This window comes from Anomaloglossus baeobatrachus, chromosome 3 (genome assembly GCF_048569485.1).
Source record: "Anomaloglossus baeobatrachus isolate aAnoBae1 chromosome 3, aAnoBae1.hap1, whole genome shotgun sequence".
In the NCBI taxonomy this organism is placed as follows: domain Eukaryota; kingdom Metazoa; phylum Chordata; class Amphibia; order Anura; family Aromobatidae; genus Anomaloglossus; species Anomaloglossus baeobatrachus.
The window spans coordinates 2,544,281-2,561,860 of record NC_134355.1 but is presented as its reverse complement, the minus strand read 5'-3'; the positions used below and the strand labels follow the sequence as shown (position 1 = coordinate 2,561,860).

Genomic DNA, 17,580 nt, shown 5'->3' with positions numbered 1-17,580 from the left:
CCGACCGTGAGCTGCCACAGATCCGGATACCACGCCCTCCTCGGCCAGTCTGGGGCGACGAGTATGACGCGGCTGCAATCGGATCTGATCTTGCGTAGCACTCTGGGCAAGAGTGCCAGAGGTGGAAACACATAAGGGAGCCGGAACTGCGACCAATCTTGCACTAGGGCGTCTGCCGCCAGCGCTCTTTGATCGCGAGACCGTGCCATGAAGGTTGGGACCTTGTTGTTGTGCCGGGACGCCATGAGGTCGACGTCCGGCCTTCCCCATCGGCGACAGATTTCCTGAAACACGTCTGGGTGAAGGGACCATTCCCCTGCGTCCATGCCCTGGCGACTGAGGAAGTCTGCTTCCCAGTTTTCTACGCCGGGGATGTGAACTGCGGATATGGTGGAGGCCGTGGCTTCCACCCACATCAGAATCCGCCGGACTTCCTGGAAGGCTTGCCGACTGCGTGTCCCCCCTTGGTGGTTGATGTATGCCACCGCTGTGGAGTTGTCCGACTGAATTCGGATCTGCCTTCCTTCCAGCCACTGCTGGAAGGCTAGTAGGGCAAGATATACTGCTCTGATTTCCAGAACATTGATCTGAAGGGTGGACTCCTGCTGAGTCCACGTACCCTGAGCCCTGTGGTGGAGAAAAACTGCTCCCCACCCTGACAGACTCGCGTCTGTCGTGACCACCGCCCAGGATGGGGGTAGGAATGATCTTCCCTGTGATAATGAGGTGGGAAGAAGCCACCACTGCAGAGAGTCCTTGGCCGTCTGGGAAAGGGAGACTTTCCTGTCCAGGGATTTTGACTTCCCGTCCCATTGGCGGAGAATGTCCCATTGAAGTGGGCGCAGATGAAACTGCGCAAACGGAACCGCCTCCATTGCCGCCACCATCTTCCCGAGGAAGTGCATGAGGCGTCTTAAGGAGTGCGACTGACTTTGAAGGAGAGCCTGCACCCCAGTCTGTAGAGACCGCTGCTTGTCCAGCGGAAGCTTCACTATCGCTGAGAGAGTATGAAACTCCATGCCAAGATATGTTAGTGATTGGGTCGGTGACAGATTTGACTTTGAGAAGTTGATGATCCACCCGAACGTCTGGAGAGTCTCCAGTGCAACAGTCAAGCTGAGTTGGCATGCCTCTTGAGAGGGTGCCTTGACCAGTAGATCGTCCAAGTAAGGGATCACAGAGTGTCCCTGAGAGTGCAAGACTGCTACCACTGCCGCCATGATCTTGGTGAACACCCGTGGGGCTGTCGCCAGACCAAATGGCAGAGCTACGAACTGAAGATGGTCGTCTCCTATCACGAAGCGTAGAAAGCGTTGGTGCTCTGTAGCAATCGGCACGTGGAGATAAGCATCCTTGATGTCTATTGATGCTAGGAAATCTCCTTGAGACATTGAGGCAATGACTGAGCGGAGGGATTCCATCCGGAACCGCCTGGCGTTCACATGCTTGTTGAGCAGTTTTAGGTCCAGAACAGGACGGAATGAGCCGTCCTTTTTTGGCACCACAAAGAGATTGGAGTAAAAACCTTGACCTCGTTCCTGAAGAGGAACAGGGACCACCACTCCTTCTGCTCTTAGAGAATTCACCGCCTGCAGAAGGGCATCTGCTCGGTCGGGATGTGGGGAAGTTCTGAAGAACCGAGGCGGAGGACGAGAACTGAACTCTATCCTGTACCCGTGAGACAAAATGTCTGTTACCCACCGGTCTTTGACCTGTGGCAGCCAAATGTCGCAAAAGCGGGAGAGCCTGCCACCGACCGAGGATGCGGAGGGAGGCGGCCGAAAGTCATGAGGCAGCCGCCTTGGAAGCGGTACCTCCGGTTGCTTTCTTGGGGCGTGAGTGAGCCCGCCAGGAATCAGAGCTCCTTTGCTCTTTCTGAGTCCCTTTGGACGAGGAGAATTGGGGCTTGCCCGAGCCTCGAAAGGACCGAAACTTTGACTGCCACTTCCTCTGTGGAGGTTTGCTTGATCTGGGCTGGGGTAAGGAGGAGTCCTTACCTTTGGACTGTTTAATGATTTCCGCCAATTGCTCACCAAACAGTCTGTCTCCAGATAATGGCAAGCTGGTTAAACATTTTTTAGAAGCAGAATCTGCTTTCCATTCCTTTAACCACAAGGCTCTGCGCAAAACTACAGAGTTGGCGGATGCCATTGAGGTACGGCTCGTAGAGTCCAGTACCGCATTGATAGCGTAGGTCGCAAACGCAGACATTTGCGTAGTTAGGGACGCCACTTGCAGCACTGCTGGACTTAAGAAAGAGTCCACCTGTGCCAGACCAGCTGAAATAGCTTGGAGCGCCCACACGGCCGCGAATGCTGGAGCAAACGACGCGCCAATAGCTTCATAGACAGATTTCAACTAAAGGTCCATCTGTCTGTCATTGGCATCTTTAAGTGAAGCCCCATCCTCCACTGCAACTATGGATCTAGCTGCAAGCCTGGATATTGGAGGGTCCACTTTTGGACACTGGGTCCAGCGTTTGACCACGTCAGGGGGAAAAGGATAACGTGTATCCTTAAGGCGTTTAGAAAAACGCTTGTCCGGATAAGTATTGTGTTTCTGGATGGATTCTCTGAAGTCAGAGTGGTCCAGAAAAGTACTCAATTTACGCTTGGGATACAGGAAATGGAATTTCTCCTGCTGTGCAGCTGCCTCCTCTGCAGAAGGGGCTGGGGGAGAAATATCCAACAGCCTATTGATGGCCGCTATAAGGTCATTTACCATGGCGTCACCATCTGGCGTATCCAAATTGAGTGCGGCGTCAGGACAAGACTCCTGATCACCCACCTCTGAGCCATCATATAGAGACCCTTCTCGCTGAGACCCTGATCCGCGTGATGACGTGGAGGGTCTCTCCCAGCGAGCTCGCTTAGGCGGACTGGGACTGTCATCGGAGTCAGAGCCCTCAGCCTGTGATGCCTGGGACCCCCTTGAATTACGGATTAATTCCAGCTGAGGGGGGCCGGGGAACATAGACACAGCGGTGTCCATGGTCTGAGCAACTGGCCTGGACTGCAAGGTCTCCAGGATTTTTGTCATAGTCACAGACATTTTATCAGCAAAGACTGCAAATTCTGTCCCCGTCACCGGGGTAGGGTTCACAGGCGTCTCTGCCTGGGCTACCGCCACAATAGGCTCTGGCTGACGAAGTGCCACTGGGACTGAACATTGCACACAATGAGAGTCGTTGGAGCCTGCTGGTAGATTAGCCCCACATGCTGTACAAGCAGTGTATACAGCCCGTGCCTTGGCACCCTTGCGTTTTGCGGATGACATGCTGTTGTCTCCTCAAAGCAATATAGGGTGTACAGCCAAGAAGCGACCTTACAGTGCAGTACACAAATATAACACTGTGGCACTAGTGGGGCCGCACGTATGTGCTGCTTACCGCCCGCTTAGCGCGGGTGTGTGGTCGCCAGAAACCCCTAGCCTGGGTCCCTCAGAGCCTGCGTCCGTTCTCCAGCCAGACTGCATGTGTATAATGGCTGCCGGAGTCCTGGGGAGCTGCAAGCCTGGGGGCGGGCCTAGGGCGTGCACAGAGAAAAAGCGCGAAGCCTGTGTCCTACTGTGCTCAGTGAGAGGGCTGGAGCATGTAAATCGTGCTCCAGCCCTCGGCGCTGCCGATTGAACAACGTCTCTCCCCTACCCTGATTGACAGGGTGGGGGGCGTTAACGAAGCGGAGCTAGGCCGCAGAAAACCGGGGACTAAAGTTAGAAGCGCCGCCGCCGTAAAAGCGCGGTCGGCGCGTCCCCGGCGCACTACAAGTCGCAGCTGCGCCGCCGCTCCAGGGGCGGTCGGCGCGGCGATCCACACACATAAAGTCCCCCAGTAATCTGCGGGGACTATAAGCCCAGCGCACAGCGCTACAGTCCCCGGCGCACTAGCACACCCCGCAAGCCTGGGGTGTGCGTGGCCTGCCATACGGGGACACAGAGTACCTGAAAGTTGCAGGGCCTTGTCCCTGAACGGCACTCCCGCTCCACATCCAGCAGGTTCTATGGGTCTGTGGATGGAGCCCGGCCTCAGGGCTTGGTGGCCGGTAAGATCCCACTTCCTCAGAGCCCCTCAGGGGGATGGGGAAGGAAAACAGCATGTGGGCTCCAGCCTCCGTACCCGCAATGGGTACCTCAACCTTACAAACCACAAGTGGGGTGAGAAGGGAGCATGCTGGGGACCCCATATGGGCCCTCTTTTCTTCCATCCGATATAGTCAGCAGCTACTGCTGACTAAACAGTGGAGCTATGCGTGGATGTCTGACCTCCTTCGCACAAAGCAGAAAACTGGTGAGCCAGTGATCCCACTGGGGGTGTATAGCCAGAAGGGGAGGGGCCTTACACTTTTTAGTGTAATTGCTTTGTGTGGCCTCCGGAGGCAGTGCTATACACCCAATCGTCTGGGTCTCCCAATGGAGCGCCGAAGAAAAGGACATTTTTGTGTACTCACCGTAAAATGTCTTTCTTGGAGCCTTTCATTGGGGGACACAGACCATGGGTTATATGTTGTCTCCAGGGGAGGCTTGACATTAAATTTAAAAAAGAGTTAGCTCCTCCTCCCACAGCATATAACCCCAGATAGGCAGAAACTAGCTCAGTTTGGTGTAAAGCAGTAGGAAAAGGATAACCAAAACCACAAGGGTGGGAGCTGTGTCCCCCAATGAAAGACTCCAAGAAAGACATTTTACGGTGAGTACACAAAAATGTCCTTTCCTTTCTCGCCTTTTCATTGGGGGACACAGACCGTGGGACGTCCCAAAGCAGTCCCTGGGTGGGAACTGAACTAATAACAGTGTATAACATCAGACTAAGAGCTGACTAACAACTGCAACTGCAGTGAACTCATATGAAAACACTGTCAGAACCGAGCAGTGGCCACTTATAAATGGGCCACTGCCGCCTGAAGGACTTGTCTTCCAAGAGCAGCATCCGCGGAGGCATGCGTATGCACTCTGTAGAATTTTGTGAACATGTGCACACTGGACCAGGTAGCGGCCTTGCAAGGTTGGGCCGCCGAGGCCTGATGGCGGATAGCCCAGGAGGCACCGACTGCTCGTGTAGAGTGGGCCCGCACAGATTGAGGGGGAACGGCACCTCGTGCTTTGTATGCCTCACAGATGGCGGTCCTGATCCATCGAGAAATCGTGGATTTAGACGCCGGGTCGCCCTTCTTGTGTCCTACCGGGAGGACGAAAAGGGCATCGGACTTGCGCAACGGCGCTGTTCTGGAGATGTAGATCCGCAGAGCCCTGACAAGATCGAGATTGTGAAGGGCTTTCTCAAAGGAGTGGACCGGGGCCGGGCAGAATGACGGCAACACAATGTCCTCGTTCAGGTGGAAAGAGGATACGACCTTCGGAAGGAAGGCCGAAGGACCATCTTATCATGATGGAATATCAGATAATGTGAACAACAGGAAAGAGCTGCCAGTTCGGACACTTGCCTGATAGAGGTGATAGCGACCAAAAAGGCAACTTTCCAAGACAGTCGCTGGAGAGAGATTTCTCTCAGAGGTTCGAAAGGAGGAAGTTGAAGGACTCCGAGAACCAGATTCAGATCCCAGGGATCTAAGGGGTTGCGATAAGGAGGGACCAAATGCGCTACCCCTTGAAGAAAGGTACGGACCTGAGGGCGAGAAGCCAGCTGCTTCTGGAAAAAAATCGACAAGGCAGAAACTTGTCCTTTAAGGGTACAGAGACCAAGACCCGAGTGCAGACCGTCTTGCAGAAAGGCAAGAACATTAGGGATTGAAAAGGTCAGGGGTGACCGATTATGACGGTCACACCAGGAAAGATAGGTCTTCCAGGTCCTGTGGTAAATGCTGTCGGAGGAAGGCTTCCGAGCATTAAGCATGGTATGAACTACCCTGGAAGAAAAACCCGATCTGGCTAGAATCAGGGATTCAAGTGCCACGCCGTCAAATGCAGCTGTGCTGTATTCTGGTGGAATATTGGCCCTTGCGACAGAAGATCCGGGTGGTCGGGAAGACGCCAGGGAGTGTCGCTGAGAAGTTTGAGGAGCTCTGGGTACCAGGCTCTCCTGGGCCAGTCCGGGGCCACGAGAAAAACCCGATCTGGCTAGAAGCAGGGATTCAAGTGCCACGCCGTCAAATGCAGCTGTGCTGTATTCTGGTGGAATATTGGCCCTTGCGACAGAAGATCCGGGCGGTCGGGAAGACGCCAGGGAGTGTCGCTGAGAAGTTTGAGGAGCTCTGGGTACCAGGCTCTCCTGGGCCAGTCCAGGGCCACGAGGATCACCGGAATTCCCTAAGCTTTGATTTTCTTGATTACTCTCGGAATGAGAGGAAATGGAGGGAAGATGTAGGGTAGGCAGAACTGCGACCATGGAAAGACAAGAGCGTCGGAGCCGAGCGCTAGCGGGTCTCTCGACCGGGATATGAAGGGATGTATCTTGGCATTCATTCGAGACGCCATGAGGTCCACATCCAGGAGTCCCCAACGTAGAGTGATGGAACACTTCGTCGTGGAGAGACCATTCTCCTGCTGCTAGACCCTGTCTGCTGAGAAAGTCTGCGGCCCAGTTGTCTACCCCTGGATATGGACAGCTGAAATGATGGGGATGTGCTTCTCTGCCCAAAGAAGAATTCTGGATACCTCCTTCATTGCTGCCTTGCTGCGAGTTCCTCACTGACGGTTGATGTAAGCCACGGCCGTGGCATTGTCTGACTGGATCCGAACACGGAGGCCCAGTAATAAGGGTTCAAGATTATGAAGGGCCAGAAATATGGCTCTGATCTCCAGAACATTGATGTGCAGAGAGCGCTCGGAAGGAGACCAGCGTCCCTGAACAGTGTGGTGGAGAAACACCGCCCCCCAGCCTATCAGGCTGGCATCCGTCGTGACTACCTGCCAGTGGACCGGGCGGAAAGACTTCCCTTGAGATAGGGATAAGGCTTGAGTCCACCAGACTAGGGAGCTGAGCGCAGACCGAGACAGGCGGACTGACCGGTCCAGGGAAGCTGGATTCTTGTCCCAGGAGGATAGAAGATCCAGTTGTAGAGGGCGCAGATGGAATTGGGCAAAGGACACGGCTTCTATGACCGCCACCATCTTGCCTAACACTCTCATTCCGTTCCGAATAGATGTGTGATGGCGAGAGCGGAGGGATTGGGCAGCCCGGATCAGGGAAGACCTCTTGTCCTCTGGAAGGAAAACCCGGGACTGAGCCGTGTCTATAAGCATACCTAAAAAGGTGATGCGCTGATGAGGAATGAGGGATGACTTGTTGAAATTGACAAGCCACCCTAGCCTTGACAGCGTGTCTAGGCAAATCTGCACGTTTTCTGAGCAAACGTGAGGAGAGCTCCCTTTGACAAGAAGGTCGTCCAAATAGGGAACGACCAGGATTCCTCTGGGGTGTAAAATGGACATGACGGCCGCCATGACCTTTGTGAAGACCTGAAGCGCAGTGGCCAGCCCAAAGGGGAGGGCCCTGAATTGGAAATGACGGTGTCCTACGGCAAAGCGAAGGAACCGTTGATGAGAGACACATATGTGAATGTGTAAATAAGCATCTTGAACGTCTATGGAAGCTAGGAATTCTCCAGGTTCCATGGCGGCTAGCACTGCTCTCAATGATTCCATTCGGAAAGTTCGAATCCGTACGAATTTGTTCAGCCGTTTGAGGTCCAAGATAGGGCGGACAGAGCCATCTTTTTTGGGAACGACAAAAAGGTTTGAGTAGAAACCTTTGCCGCGCTGTTCCAGGGGCACTGGAATGATAACGTTTGCTTTTTGTAAAGAAGCTATGGCCTGAAATAAGGCCCGGTTTTGCGTTTCGGACCTTGGGAGACGAGAACGCAGAAACCTGTTGGCCGGCAGGGAATGGAAATCGATCTTGTAACCTGAGGTGACGATTTCTCGAACCCAGGCATCGTGAGTGTGGTCCAGCCAGATATCCCGAAAAAGCAGAAGCCGCCCTCCCACAGAAGTCGGATCTGCGGGATACCTGGCGTCATGCTGAGGGGGCCTGTACAGAGCGAGGTCCTTTGGATTTAGGCTGCTTGGAGTGGAAACGCCAAGACGAGCCTCTTGAGGGACCGGATCCTTGATCTGAGCGTTGGGACGGTCCTTGGTCCGATGGCTTTTGGGGGGCAGGCCGAAAGGACTGCCTGCGCCAAGAAGATTTTTTGAAATTTCTGGCTACAGGCCGCTTTTGTGGTAGAATGGTACTTTTACCACCCGTCGCCTCAGATATGAGATTGTCCAGGGATTCACCAAATAGACGAAGACCCTGGAAGGGAAGTGTGGACAGGGACTTCTTGGAGGCACTGTCTGCATTCCAGATCTTTAGCCACAGAACCCTGCGGGCGAAGACAGCATTGGCTGCCGTTAGGGCTGACCAGCTGGCTGCATCTAGAGAGCCGTGAAGAAGATAATTAGAGGCGAGAGAGAACAAATCAAGAATCTCAAGAGCCTCCGGAGGAATATTGCAAGGGTGAAGCAACTTGCGCAGATTCCTACTCCACACGCTCATAGCTCTTGCCACCCATGTCATGGCAAACAGGGGGCGCAGAGAGGAGCCCGAAGCCTGAAAAATGGATTTGACCGCAGCATCAACTGCGCGGTCGGACGAGTCCTTAAGAGACGCGTTGTCTGAAACAGACATAACCGTGTGTTTAGCCAGTCTGGATACTGGCGGATCCACAACGGGGGGTACCGACCAGGGCTTAACCATTTCCGGGGGAAAGGGATAAGCGAATGAAGAGGAGGATTTTTTTATTAAAACTCCTATCAGGGTGATCCCACGCAGTTTAGATACGATTTGATGAAAAATCGGATCCTGGGCAAAGGACTTAGGCGGCTTCTTGGCTCGCTTGATTGCCGACTGAGAAGTCGGGTCTGAGGGCTGATCAGAAATCGACAGAGAGTGATTGACAGCTGCTATTAAAGTGTCTTCCATATGCCTAGACTCAGAAGGGACATCTGAATCAGAGTCAGAGTCTCGGGAATCGTGACTACTAAAGGTCACGGAGCCAGAGTCAGACTGACCATCGTGTGAGTCAGAAGAGGCGGAGCGGTCGCAATGGCGCCTTTTGGAGACAGCCTTTTTACGTACTGGGGATGATACACCAGACGAAGGCGGGCTCCTCTGAGGGAGCTGAGCCGGGGGGAGGCTGCGGGAGCCTGTGGAAGGCTGAGATATCTGAGTGGCCAGGTCATCTAACCTTTTAGACATCAGAAGAGCCCATGCAGGGATAGCCTCATCAGACGGGGGTGCTGCCTGAATGGCGGCCGGGGCCGAACCCACAGATTGCACGACCCCTTGGTCCAGCAACGCCTGTTGTGACATTGTAGTAGGGGCATTGCAGCCTCGGCAGAGTGGATAGCTTCGACCATTGGGAAACGAGCTTCCACAGGTGGTACAAGCATAGTACAGGTCCATAGAGGATGCCTGGGAAGCTTTATCACCCTTGCGGTTTTTACGCATGTCAGCAACAAACGTATAATTATACTGTGAGCCTTTAGCAGTATTACACTACTGTGGGCGAGGAGCTACTAGCAGTATTAGAAAGGGACTGCTATACAGAGCTGGTATATACCAATAGTAAAGTGGCACACACTGCCAAACAGTCCGTATATACCTGCAAGCACAGCTAGTATATACCGCTGAAAGCTGATATACACCGCTAGCCAGCAGACACACACCGCTAGGAAGACAGCGATATACCACTGAGCAGAGCGGTATATAGTGCTGCAGAGTTGCAGAGCCAAGGAGGCGATCTCACCCGTGTCTGCTCCCCACATGTAATGGCGTCCAGTATTCTCTGGCAGCATGGAGGGGAGAGACGGCCCACTAGAGGGAGCGGCTTCTGGAGCAGTGGAGGGGGCGTTGCTAAACATGCAGGCCGACGCCGGGAGCTAAATTAATGCTGCTTCCCCGGGATCACGGCCTGCATCGCCCCACCAGCGCCATCTCAGGCGGCGGTATGAATGCAGGGGACTGACTCGTCGTCTCCCTACCTGCTCCTGGCTCCGTCTGAAGACGCGTCGGTCCCGGGATGCGGGGATCTCGGGGACGCATCTTCGGCTCAAGGCTAGCAGGTGCTTGGCTCTGCCTAGCCCTCTGGAGCTACCTTGGTGTGAGCTGCTTCCAGGGAGCCTGGAGGGGTACGCAGACCCGACCACTTGGGCGCGAGAGAAGACTGACGGCTTGTGCACACCAGGTTTCCTCTGCCCGTACACGGGGGGAACGGGGGTGGCAAGGCACCCTGGTATTGCCCCATAGTCAAAAATAGAATAAAATCACAAAGAAAAAGAAATAAACAAAAAACATGAGCTGGCCTGGGGCTCAGCCAGACGTGTCAGCCTCCCTGCTGACACTAGAAAGAACTGAGCTAGTTCCCGCCTAGCTGGGGTATATGCTGTGGGGGGAGGAGCTAACTCTTTTTTAAATTTAGTGTCACGCCTCCCCTGGAGACAACATATAACCCACGGTCTGTGTCCCCCAATGAAAAGGCGAGAAAGGAATCCTTTTTTATTGCTTTTGACATCTCTTGCAAGAGCCATTTTGTTCCTATAATATCCATCTTGTCTTATATCTGATGTCATAGGGTTCAGCCAGCACTGATGGGCGGGAAGTTTCACATTTCTGCTCACACACCTATTGTTCTTATTGGTGCATAGTTGGGAGGAGTTATTTCTTTGTTTGAGGTACTATATAGACTGGTCATATGATGTAATAAAGCAGAAACTTTTCAGTACAGCACTAAGCACTTGTGTGCTGCAGTGATTTCCCCAGCGCTCGTAAAACAAATGTATAATTTGGAGTTCAAGAGGCACAGAAGGCGTGTATTTCGCTCAAGTGTGTATGGCCTCCTACCCCTGGAGTGATGGTATGTACTGCGAGGGGCCGTGTTCTGTACAGGGGACTGCCTCCATATGTGTGTATGGCCTTCTACACCCAGAGTGACAGTATGTACTGCAGGGGGCTGTGTGCTGTACAGGAGACTGCCTCCATATGTGTGTATGGCCTCCTACACCCAGAGTGACAGTATGTACTGCAGGGGGCTGTGCGCTGTACAGGGGACTGCCTCCATATGTGTGTATGGCCTCCTACACCTAGAGTGACAGTATGTACTGTGGGGGTTGTGCGCTGTGCAGGGGGCAGTTAAGCCGCCGTTCCCAGGGAATGTTTAGAGGACGCTCTGTCCTGTGGAGCGGCCGCACATGCCGGCTCAGGACAGGGGGCTACCTGGTAGTCCGGCTTAGTGAAGTAGTCCAGACTGGAGATGTGCTCTAGGAAGAGGTGGAAGTCGGATGGCATGTGCTTCAGGAGCATCCGGTGGTCGTACTTCTCCTTGATCATCCCCACCTGCTCCTGGAGACAAGAAGCAGAATGTGCTCAGTGTGCACAGCACACGGCGTCTGCACAACTCCACAAAAGCACCGCCATCTTACCTTATCCTTAATCTTCCTCCAGGGAAGCTGGCCCACGGCAAACTCCACCAGCATGTAGAACAGCGACCATAGGTCATCATGTCGGCCCATCTCCTGGAGGGGCAGACGAAGCAAGCGACCTCAGCAGAGTATGAAACAGCTACCAGAGGGGGGGACGAGCATACATGGCTACTAGAGGGGGGGACGAGCATACATGGCTACCAGAGAGGGAGGATGGGTATACATGGCTACCAGAGGGGGGGACGGGCATACATGGCTACCAGAGAGGGAGGACGGGCATACATGGCTACCAGAGAGGGAGGACGGGTATACATGGCTACTAGAGGGGGGGACGAGCATACATGGCTACTAGAGGGGGGGACGAGCATACATGGCTACCAGAGAGGGAGGACGGGCATACATGGCTACCAGAGAGGGAGGACGGGCATACATGGCTACTAGAGGGGGGGACGAGCATACATGGCTACCAGAGAGGGAGGATGGGTATACATGGCTACCAGAGGGGGGGACGGGCATACATGGCTACCAGAGAGGGAGGACGGGTATACATGGCTACCAGAGGGGGGGACGAGCATACATGGCTACCAGAGAGGGAGGACAGGCATACATGGCTACTAGAGGGGGGGGACGAGCATACATGGCTGCCAGAGGGGGAGGACGGGCATACATGGCTACCAGAGAGGGAGGACGGCATATATGGCTACCAGAGGGAGGGACGAGCATACATGGCTACCACCAGAGGGGGAAGACGGGCAAATATGGCTACCAGAAGGGAGGACGGGCAAATATGGCTACCAGAAGGGGAGGATGGGCATACATGGCTACCAGAGAGGGAGGACGGGTATACATGGCTACTAGAGGGGGGGACGAGCATACATGGCTACTAGAGGGGGGGACGAGCATACATGGCTACCAGAGAGGGAGGACGGGCATACATGGCTACCAGAGAGGGAGGACGGGTATACATGGCTACCAGAGAGGGAGGACAGGCATACATGGCTACTAGAGGGGGGACGAGCATACATGGCTGCCAGAGGGGGAGGACAGGCATACATGGCTACTAGAGGGGGGGACGAGCATACATGGCTACTAGAGGGGGGGACGAGCATACATGGCTACCAGAGAGGGAGGACGGGCATATGTCACAAACCACCGGGGGGGTCACTCAGAAATCCCCCGCGCTGGCTACCAGTACGTCACAATCGGGGGGTAACAAGTGGGGGTCACCCCTCCTTTATACCTCCCGACCGACAGACAGAGCACGTGACGCGCTCTCTAGCGCCCCTCTTATAGTCAGGCCAATTATGGAATTGCCCGACAATAAGCAAGGAGGCCGCTATACTACTTATGCCGATTATTGAAGGGTCCCCGGTGAGAGTAAGGTATATATTCCCCCGACCTCCGCGGGCGGAATATATAAAATCTCCCCGAATCTCACTGGCCTCCCCACAATAATCCTTGGCACAATTCGCTGCCACCAACCGATTTACGGTAACTATTAGCCGAACACACAGACGTGGGATTCAAGATCGAGATAACAGAACAGCCCAAGATTAATTATATAATTTAATCAGCCTAAAGCACACTAGAAACTACAATATATACAATAGGGAATCTACAGAATATACATATGTCAGAGTACAGTTACAATCAAAGCATGGGTTACAAACAGGCATACACAGTTCCAGCAGTTACCTTGTTGCGTCTGGCCACAGGGGGGCGCTGTACCCAGGTTTCTAGGATCCTTCCCACAGATGTTTCCTACACGTGCCCCCAGCGAAAAGAACACTGGAAAATGGCCGAAGTAGGGTTATCAACCTGGGCAATCCAGGTCCCCTCCTACCTTAGTGACCTCACAGGGAGCACTGCTCCACCCCTGGCTTGAGTTATGGACAATCCACAACATGGAATATGGGCCATAACTTTGCCTGGGAGCGTCGTAGGCGGACGCCAATGCTCTCATTGTGACAGTTATGAATTTAGCTACAGAACGAGGGGACTCATGACCTGTCTGCCAGTTCCCCATTGGCTGATATCACGCCTGGGGCATTTCCCAATGTCCTGCTCCCATAAAAAGGGTGTGCCGGCATCGTCCGCATGCGGAGACACCATTTTTATGGTTGCCATATTTATCGGAAATATGGCTTGCGAGATATGAACCATTTTTTACTGGAGTCGTTCTGTCTGGCTATTTCCATAGCCTTGCTAACTAGCTAGCAGCTCCTACTACAGGGTGACGGCAGGGAGTCATCCTGTGTCCATTGTTCCCACACCACCTCATCTCCATATCACAGGACATGGCCATGGAGGTGTAAGTGGAACACTGAGAACAAGAAGGGAGGGGGCACTGCCAGGGAGTGATGAGGGATTATGACTGGAGTCATAATTCATCTTCATATCCCGGGATTTGCCTCACAGCATACATGGCTACTAGAGGGGGGACGAGCATACATGGCTACTAGAGGGGGGACGAGCATACATGGCTACTAGAGGGGGAACGAGCATACATGGCTGCCAGAGGGGGAGGACGGGCATACATGGCTACTAGAGGGGGGGACGAGAATACATGGCTACTAGAGGGGGGGACGAGCATACATGGCTACCAGAGAGGGTGGACGGGAATACATGGCTACTAGAGGGGGGGACGAGCATACATGGCTACCAGAGAGGGAGGACAGGCATACATGGCTACTAGAGGGGGGACGAGCATACATGGCTGCCAGAGGGGGGGGACGAGCATACATGGCTACCAGAGAGGGAGGACGGGCATACATGACTACTAGAGGGGGGGACGAGCATACATGGCTGCCAGAGGGGGAGGACGGGCATACATGGCTACCAGAGAGGGAGGACGGAATATATGGCTACCAGAGGGAGGGACAGGCATACATGGCTACCACCAGAGGGGGAAGACGGGCAAATATGGCTACCAGAAGGGAGGACGGGCAAATATGGCTACCAGAAGGGGAGGATGGGCATACATGGCTACCTAAGGGGGGCAAACATGGCCACTAGAGGGGAGGACAGGCATATATGACTACCAGGGACGATGTGGTAGAGGGGGCAGATATGGCTACCGGAAGCAGGGAGTATAGTTTATGGTCAGGGCACATTATTGCACCGCTCCTCGCTGATACAGACTTCATTTCTGGTGCAGGGATGAGCAAACATAGGAAATGGCACCGCAGTCACTCCCCACGTCTGAGAAGTCTGGGAGATGGGGTAGGGAGCGTCTTGACTGGTCTTAAAGGGGCCCCCCACTAATTAATCAACAGGTCTTGGCACAATAATAAAAGTGTTCCTGTACGGAGAAAATCTTATACCTGTGCCTCCCGCTGTGTAATGGCTGTGTCTGACCGTAAAGGACATGGACGCCACAAATCACAGTTCACGGCCATGGCAGGAACCGGGAAAGCCCTGGAGTGCAGCTGATTCTTTCTGTGAGGTAACACATTTCCCTGCCTTCGTTTAGACAGGTTTTACATCACAGAAGGCACCAGCTGCGCTCCCCAGAATTGTCATCTACACAATCACTCTCTTGGTCCTCCCCATCCCAGGAGATGTGATATGATCAGATGTCCTGTACGGTCAGACAAGGCCATTACACAGAACAGTGAAGGCAACCTGTACGGTCAGTCACGGCCAATACACAGCACAGTGAGGGCACCCTGAATGGTCAGTCACAGCCATTACACAGCACAGTGAGGGCACCCTGTACGGTCAGACACGGCCACTACACAGCACAGTGGGGACACCCTGTACGGTCAGATATGGCCATTACACAACACAGCAGGGACATCCCATACGGTCAGATACGGCCATTACACAGCACAGCCGGGGCACCCCGTACAGTCAGACACAGACATTACACAGCACAGCGGGGGCACACTGTACGATCAGACACGGCCATTACACAGCACAGCGGGGGCACCCTGTACGGTCGGACATGGCCATTACCCAGCACATAGCAGGTCACCCTGTAGTCAGACACGGCCATTACACAGCAGGGGAACCCTGTACGGTCAGACACGGCCATTATACAGCAGGGGAATCCTATACGATCAGACACGCCCATTACACAGCACAGCGGGGGCACTCTGTACGGTCAGACATGGCCATTACACAGCATATACCAGGGGCATATATGTAAAATGTTCCAGTGCTGAGATAATCTTGGATAACCTCCGAATGTGGAACCTATTATTATTCCAATATCTAGTGAATAAAGAGTACTTTTAGGGACGACCCCTTTAAGGCCCCCAGGATCATGACCTCCTGTCCTCTCTGGCTGTGGATCTACTTCACATTAGGAATACTAAGAGCCAAGATCTAGGAGCGGCTCCCCAAACCCAAGGCAGAAAGGTCTCACTTACCCTATTCTTATGTGCATTGACCGAGGCATAGCGGACGGTCCCTCGAAATCCAGCAACATTTCGAGGCTGTGAGGGAAGGAAATACAGAAGTGATGGTGGCAGGTGGGTGAGTGGACCTGCTCGTCCAGCCGAAAATGAGCCCCCCGCCCTTATACTATGCGAGTATTGTGTGGGTGTATGATGTGTCTGGACCAAATCATCTCCTCAATGTGAAGGTGACGAGATCCTTAGCCAAGTACCCAGCAATGACCCCCTACATGACATGTGCCTCTCCTAATGTGGAGGCCGCGCTCCCTAATGTGGAGGCCGCCCCTCCCCAGCATGTATGAAATGAGAGAAACAAAGTAAGAAAAATCATGAAGAATCGGTAAAAGAAAGAACACGGATGAATTCGGAAATCATAGGACAGCCAAAGATAAAACTCCCCCAGGGGCCCCACCGCTATCTCCTGTACAGGCAGGGCAAGCGGGAAAAGTGGCTGCCCCACCAAGACTTCTATCTATGGAGATCTCCACGATTCCCACCAGTCAATCCAGACACAAATGTAAAATATCTGAACCCAAGGAGAGCATGGATGATGGACACTCACACTGCGCATCCCAGTCGCCAAAACTAAACTGCGGCGCAACGGCTCGAAAAATAAACTGAAAAACAGAAAGAATAAAATAATGGAAACAAAACATGTTATCAACGTAAAATGAGCAATAAAAGGCCCCACCCGGGGGATCAGCACGCGGACCGGCGGCTGAGCACACCCGCTCCACTCACCGGACGGACCTCCCCATTGGTGTTGGTGTATTGACGAGCCAAACCAAAGTCCAGCATGTAGCACTTCCTGTACGTGGAGGGCAGGCGACCCATGGCGAAGTTAGACTGAGGAACAGACAGGGCACAGATAATCAGGAGCGGCAGAGCACTGACCTCTAATACCAGAAAAAATCTCATTATAGAGACACAGACAGAGGAAGACGGTAGAGAAGACCAATCACTAAAATAAGGTCTATGAAGGATAACACTGCATGTATTCAGACCAATACATGACACCCATGGGGTATATACAGGATGAACATATACTGGCCTGCTCACTCAGACTGGCAAAAAAAGCTCCATCCCTCCAGCAGATATCTCCACACCATCCATCCTGCAGATATCTCCACACCATCCATCCAGCAGATATCTCCACACCATCCATCCAGCAGATATCCCCACACCATCCATCCTGCAGATATCCCCACACCATCCATCCTGCAGATATCCTCACACCATCCATCCAGCAAATATCTCCACACCATCCATCCTGCAGATATCCTCACACCATCCATCCAGCAGATATCTCCACACCATCCATCCAGCAGATATCTCCACACCATCCATCCTGCAGATATCTCCACACCATCCATCCAGCAGATATCCCCACACCATCCATCCTGCAGATATCCCCACACAATCCATCCAGCAGATATCCCCACACCATCCATCCTGCAGATATCCTCACACCATCCATCCAGCAAATATCTCCACACCATCCATCCTGCAGATATCCTCACACAATCCATCCAGCAGATATCTCCACACCATCCATCCAGCAGATATCTCCACACCATCCATCCTGCAGATATCCTCACACAATCCATCCAGCAGATATCTCCACACCATCCATCCAGCAAATATCTCCACACCATCCATCCTGCAGATATCCTAACACAATCCATCCAGCAGATATCTCCACACCATCTATCCTGCAGATATCTCCACACCATCCATCCAGCAAATATCTCCACACCATCCATCC

At 53.4% G+C, this 17,580-nt stretch overlaps 1 protein-coding gene across 3 annotated transcripts in view; it reads right to left on the bottom strand.

The window, feature by feature from the left end:
* TTBK1 (tau tubulin kinase 1) overlaps window positions 1-17,580 on the bottom strand; it is a 250,497-nt gene that overhangs the window by 61,142 nt on the left and 171,775 nt on the right. For all 3 annotated transcript variants that reach the window (XM_075338944.1, XM_075338943.1, XM_075338945.1), the window contains 4 exons: window positions 16,557-16,661; window positions 15,789-15,854; window positions 11,416-11,508; window positions 11,210-11,335 (listed from right to left, as the gene is read on the bottom strand). In XM_075338944.1, the coding sequence (XP_075195059.1) occupies window positions 11,210-11,335; window positions 11,416-11,508; window positions 15,789-15,854; window positions 16,557-16,661 (390 nt within the window). The remainder of the gene's footprint in view (window positions 1-11,209; window positions 11,336-11,415; window positions 11,509-15,788; window positions 15,855-16,556; window positions 16,662-17,580) is intronic.